The 6,525-nt window shown below is 45.5% G+C and overlaps 1 protein-coding gene across 1 annotated transcript; it reads left to right on the top strand.

Annotated features, from left to right (window-relative positions):
* The first annotated feature begins 602 nt into the window (after window positions 1-602).
* Window positions 603-4,646, top strand: SLC25A4 (solute carrier family 25 member 4). Its single transcript, XM_077144606.1, has 4 exons — window positions 603-839; window positions 2,158-2,644; window positions 3,157-3,297; window positions 4,200-4,646. Exons 1-4 carry the CDS (start codon window positions 729-731, stop codon window positions 4,355-4,357), a joined length of 897 nt encoding a protein of 298 aa, XP_077000721.1. The 5' UTR covers window positions 603-728; the 3' UTR covers window positions 4,358-4,646.
* The last annotated feature ends 1,879 nt before the right edge of the window (window positions 4,647-6,525 follow it).

The raw sequence follows: 6,525 nt of genomic DNA, 5'->3' as shown, positions 1-6,525 counted from the left end.
GAATAAATGATTGAACGAATGAATGAAGAGAGGTGTGGAGACAGCAGGCTGCCAGATCACAGGAGGTAATCACAGCATCAAGTGAGGTTAGTATTTAATTAGGAGGATTTACTTTATTTGAGAGAGTGCACAAGTTGGAAGAGGCCCAAATCCAGGCACTGAGCTCTGCTGGTGGACGGGGTTACGAGGAGGAAGGGGTAAAAAGAGCCTGCGCTCCCTGGCCAGAAGCTGGTCCCGTGCAGGCCAGAGGTTAAAGAGAGCCCTGCTTGAGAAATCTGGTCCCGTGTCTGTCCCCAGGCCGGCCCCAGCCTAAGCCTTCTTGTGCTATAAATACAGCGGCCCACATGCGACAGTGACATGGTGTTCCCACAGCTTGCCGGGACAGATAACATTAATTTGCCCTTTGAATGTCCCAAGCCGCAAGCACAGCCCCCGGCCCACCCCTGCCTCGCCGAAGCGCCTTCGCCCCCGATGCCCTCTGCAGAAGCGGGGGACGGAGAGGGGGTGTCCAAGCACCTGCCCAACCAATGCGCACTGCGCGCCCCGGCCCGGGGTCCCTCCTCCTCTCGCGAGAGACTGGGCGGGGGATATAAGGAGGGCTGCGGGGCGCAGCGAGAGGCCCCCTCCGCATCGCTCCGGGACGGAGACGGCGTGGCGGTGCTCGGCCAGGGCCCTCGACCAGAGCGAGTGCGCGGATCTTCGCAGGCGGTGTGCGCCCGGCTGTCATCATGAGCGATCAAGCGTTGAGCTTCCTGAAGGACTTCCTGGCGGGTGGCGTCGCCGCTGCCGTCTCCAAGACCGCGGTTGCCCCCATCGAGAGGGTGAAACTGCTGCTGCAGGTAAGGACGGCGAGCCGGTGCGGGTGCGGGTGCGGGACGCGCGCGGGCGGCGGGCGCAGCGAGGCGGGTGCGGGTGCGGGCGCGGGTGCGGGTGCGGGCGGGACGCGGCGCGAGCTGCGGCGCGAGCTGCGGCGAGGAGGGGGAACGCGGAGTCCGGAGCTGCACGAAATCTGCGCTAGGCCGGAGGCCCCGGCGCCCGGCCTACGCGAAGGGGAAGGTGCCCTCTGCGTAGACAGGTCCAGCGTCAGTGACAGATTCCTGGTGTCGGGTGGCGCCGGGCGTTCGGGTGTCCAAATATGGAAACCCACCCGGAGCCGGTCCACTGCGAGCCAGATCGTGCGCCTGGGGCAGCACCGGCAGTCCACTGAGGCCTCTCAGGCCGGCCTCACCTCCTCCGTTTTCAGTATCCCGTGCACCTTGCTACCTGCTCCTGGGGTTTATAATTAAAACATCAAAACGGTAATTACTCTTTGTTTATTAAGCACCGCGCTTGCTGTGCGCCGTGCTATAGGCTGACATAAATATTTCATTCATCTTTATATAACCACTACAAAATAGAGGTTATTTTTAAATAGATTATTTTTCCAATTTTATAAAGAAATTGAGGGATTTTTAGGGATTAAGTAACCATTTTCAGGAGCTCAGATGGTCTTATTCATCTTCTACCCAAGTGTTTTCCTTCCCTGCCTGGTCACTGAATAGCTTATATCCAATTCATACTGTTTTACTCCACCTGCCCGAATTTCAATGAGGAATATTGGAATTTGCCAGTCAAGTAAGAATGATCCTCCCCAGTTACTTTTAAGCCAAAACTGTTAAAAAAAAAAAGATCCCAACAAATTGCTAACGACAGCCATAAACACTTTGGTTACTTGGATAATCTGCTTGAATAATTTCAGGTTCTAATGCTTTGTGGATTTATTCTCCATTCCCTGTTAAAACATTTGCTACTCAGAGGTCCTCCTCTCCAGTGAAACTGAACCATTGTCATCTCTTGCCCATTATGTCCATTAAATCAGGAGCAGAAATTGTTCTTTATTATTTCTATCTCCCACAGAGCTCCTGATATAGTTCTGACTATAGGGAAAGTGCAAGATAAATATCTTTACACAATTACTTTACTTTTTAGTTTATTTGGGGACAGAACCTTTTCCCTCAAATACCTGACAACTGAGGCGAAATTGCATTTCTTCAGCTTGTTATTTGATTTCCCCCATACATTTTTGTCAAAAGGAGATCAAGGAAGTAACACCTTTTTTTTCTCCTGTCCCTTTTCTTCTCTGTGCTTTGCCTGTCCTGTGTCCACCCTCACCAATAGGTCCAGCATGCCAGCAAACAGATTAGTGCTGAGAAGCAGTACAAAGGGATCATTGATTGTGTGGTGAGAATCCCCAAGGAGCAGGGCTTTCTCTCTTTCTGGAGGGGTAACCTGGCCAACGTGATCCGTTACTTCCCCACTCAAGCTCTCAACTTCGCCTTCAAGGACAAGTACAAGCAGATCTTCTTGGGGGGCGTGGACCGGCATAAGCAGTTCTGGCGCTACTTTGCTGGTAACCTGGCATCCGGTGGGGCAGCCGGGGCCACCTCCCTCTGCTTTGTCTACCCACTGGACTTTGCTAGAACCAGGTTGGCTGCTGATGTGGGCAAGGGTGCAGCCCAGCGTGAGTTCAGTGGTCTGGGCAACTGTCTCACCAAGATCTTCAAATCCGACGGCCTCAGGGGCCTCTACCAGGGCTTCAACGTTTCTGTCCAAGGCATCATTATCTACAGAGCTGCCTACTTCGGAGTCTATGATACTGCCAAGGGTGAGAGGGGGACCAGGTGTGGGGAGTGGGGAGGAGGAGGGTATGTGGAGAGGATCCTAAGGGATCTGCAACTTCCAAAGGACTTTATTTTTTCCTAGGCTCTGGGTTAAACTGAGGTTTCTGAATGGGGAGGTAGAGTGGTGTGGAAAAATTAATAGCCAAGGGGTTGTCCTTCTCATTTTTTCATAAATTCTAGTCTTGAGTCACCCATAGAAGAAGAAGGGGAAGCCTAACTCCCTCTTGATAAAGCTATATCAGTCACCAGAGTAACTTGGAGCAGATTCAACATAACCTGTATACAGAATAGAACCTTGGCTTTCCTGGATAGAGAGGGGGCATTCACAAACTTTTATTGGCTGCTTGTTTATGAGGCATCCCAACAAGAGGCAGGGTCTTCTGGAAGGGCATGGAGTTGGAGGTGCAGCAGCCTCCTTTCCATCCTCCCCTGCTTTTTGTTGAGCTGGTGTGAGGAATCACTTTACAGCCCTCTGGCTTCTTGGCTTTGCCTGCAGGAATGCTGCCTGACCCCAAGAACGTACACATTATCGTGAGCTGGATGATTGCACAGACTGTGACAGCAGTGGCGGGGCTGGTCTCCTACCCCTTTGACACTGTTCGCCGTAGGATGATGATGCAGTCTGGCCGGAAAGGGGGTAAGCCTGAGACCAACTCATTTAAATCGTCTGATTTTTTTTTTTTTTTTTTTTTTTGCCCAAGGACACTAATCCCTGCTCCTTTCATTCTTTATTCTAAAATTAATTGTTAAAATTATTTGATAAGGACAGAGGGAAGAAAGATATAATTCCCCTTAACATTCTCAACTGTTTCTTTAGAGAATTTTTTTTTTTCCTTTTCGTTAAAGAGAAGATAAGCCATATCTAAGTATCTAGCATTATATAGAGGCCTTAGGCCCATTTTCCTTAGGATCTGGATGTAGAAACAAGGGAAAAGAATTGACATAATTAACTAGTTTAAAACTAAATCTTACTTCACATATCAAGTTATCAAAAGTTTTAGTGGGTTTGAGTGTTTTAGTTGGGTAGAGGATAGCCTGGAGCAGTCTGTTGGATGGAAAAACTTTTAGCTTCTATAGGTTGAAACATATGAAATTGCCATTTTTCTAAGTTAGAAAAGTTCAGTGTTAGCAGTTTTAGATGGTTAAATCTAATAGTTGCACCTCTTTCACTTTAACTGTATCATCTTGGGCAGTATAATCCGAGACTAGACTTCGTTTTCTTATCTGTAAAAATGGGGACCACCTAGATTACTACTCCTGCTCCACCCTGAGTCTTTCTGTTTAATGGTTTGACAGTTCTGTGAATTGTTTAACTACCCTCTGTTCTTCACTTGATGTTGAGGTAAAGGAGGAGGAATGACAAGATACCCTACCTTTCAGTTATGCGGGGAAAGAGATGTCCAGATGAATGTTGCATAGAGCTAGGGCTCAAGGCCCAGCTTTAATTTATAAAACTGATTAAACTGTGTACAGATGTCTTTGAGTGGAGAAATCTTCTCCCCAGAATTTTGGAGCACTCACCAGCATTTGTTTCCACAGCTGATATTATGTACACTGGTACAATTGACTGCTGGAGGAAGATTGCAAAAGATGAAGGAGCCAAAGCTTTCTTCAAAGGTGCCTGGTCCAATGTGTTGAGAGGCATGGGTGGTGCTTTTGTATTGGTATTGTATGATGAGATTAAAAAATTTGTCTAATGTAATTAAAACTCAAGTTCACTGGTTCCAGATCCATTGTGTGGTTTAATAGACCTTTCTAGGGGGAGTGAAGAGACAGATCTGGGATAAAACCAGACAGAAAGGAATACCTCAGAAAAAGTAATGCTTCATTGAGTGTTCATTAAACCACAAAAGTATTTTGTATTTATTTTACATTTAAAGGCCCACAGCAAATATAAAATAACTTATCATCCTTGTACAATTAACTGAAGAACTGATAATGAAGAAAATAACAATGTGAAACATCAATAAAGATTACTTAATTGCACATTCTCTATTTTATTGAATTCTTATTACTTGTTAAATGGATTAAAATGAGACTATCAGTACATATTTTCTGGCCTGACTCAGTTAATAAACAGTGGCCAAGCTTCTACATTACATATATTATCCTGAATATGTATTATGAATTCCTATAATGCTTAAAGTTATGCTTTTCAAACTTCAGCAAGTTATGTAGTCTCTCTTCTGTCTTACCTCGTGTTGTTGCTGTAGGCTTGGAAGTGATCATGTGCATCAAAGCTTCCATAATCCAACTTCATTTTATTCACTTTCATGTAATCTTCAGAATTCCGAGATTCTCTTTAAAAACTTTAAATCGTAGTTTCAGGAGTTGTACATGAGCAGGAAGTGCTTTTAGTACCTCTAAGAGAATTGTGATGCCTAGAATTTTACAACAAGTGGATAGTATTCATTGAAAATTATCAAGCTAGTACCAAATACCTGTTAGCCTCCGTGGAAGATACAAAAAAGACATAAGCCTGGCTTGAGAGAAGCTTAAATATGGGTGGCAGAGGAGTGAATTGGCATCGTTAAATAATGTCGCGTATAATGCAATCAATCTTGATTGAGTAGGTTTAGAAGCACTGCAGTGAAGATGGTGAAGGGGGAATAGTAGGAGCTGGACCTTGAAAGAAAATAACTAGATTTAGATACATGGGTATAGAAAGTATCTTGCCAATTGTTCTTTTCTCTGTAACAATTTGTCAAGATATAGAAGAGAAGTCTGTGTGGGATTTGGTTCTCAGATTTGTGAGCAAGAGAAAGATAATTAAAATTTCAAGTTGGAAATTAAGTACTTTTGGCCCAGGAGATGACCAAACAGTGAATACAGCCTTCATTTGTTGCGAGTGATTTGGAGGAACCAAGTCCCCACATTCCAACTTGAAAGGCTGGCTCATGGCTTGTATGCCATCTTCTTGAGGGGGCTGTTGGTCATCTGTACTTTCTGTCCTTCCTTCTTCTTCCCAGCTTCTTCCACCTACTCCCTTCCACCTTTGCCAACCTCATTAAAAAGCCAGCTGCCTTATGTTAACACAATAACCAAGGTCTGTGCTTTAACATATCCAAGGTTGCATCTAACCTGAACTAGTAGAGTATCTCTGCCAGTGGAAAAGACTAAAAAAAAGTTAAAAGAAAGAAAAATAGTATCTCTGGAGCCTACTCCTGAAGGCGGGGTAATGTATGTTAGGGAGCCTTCCAGATGCATTATCCTCACATTGCTTTTCACCCTAAGGGTGACATGAATGGTCCAAATTCTGCTGCTGAGGAGAGAAGATAAAAGCAGGGCAGGCAGGCTAGCAGGGCAAACACTTTTGTGGAGCATTATCTAAAATGTTGGGTCAGTCTTCCCGTGTTTTCAAACCTATGAGTTTAAGGTGTGGGGAAGGCCAGGAAAAACAGTGGGGGCTGACAAGAATGAATAGTGTATCCTTCTCCCGGTCCAACCAGTAACTATAATAGCTTTCTAGTCTTTAACTCTGTCCTCCCTGCTGTGGAACAGGGAGGGGAGAAGAGGAATTAACATTTATTAAATAGTGCATGGCGTACATTCTGCAGGTGACCCAGATGTCAGCCTTCCTCCTTCCTGCTAAGGTTACTTCAAAGGTACTTAGGAAAGATTTGTCTCAAGAACCCTCCTTAAGACATTCCTCATCACAGCTACTTCATTCAATGCAACTCCCAGTACTCTGATAGGATGTGATCTGGCAAGGAGCAAGGCGGTACTTCCCTTGACTGTTTTATCCTTAGTCCTCACACCACCCTACCACTGTGCAAAGCTGCATCATGCCTGAAGGTCTGGTAGGATGAAAGGGTTTTACATTACGGTAATAACCTAGAATTGAATGTCAGATTCTTGGGTGTTC

Source organism: Tamandua tetradactyla, chromosome 26 (assembly GCF_023851605.1).
Source record: "Tamandua tetradactyla isolate mTamTet1 chromosome 26, mTamTet1.pri, whole genome shotgun sequence".
Lineage (NCBI taxonomy): Eukaryota > Metazoa > Chordata > Mammalia > Pilosa > Myrmecophagidae > Tamandua > Tamandua tetradactyla.
The sequence above is the reverse complement of the archived record's forward strand: the minus strand, read 5'-3'. Positions and strand labels throughout refer to the sequence as shown.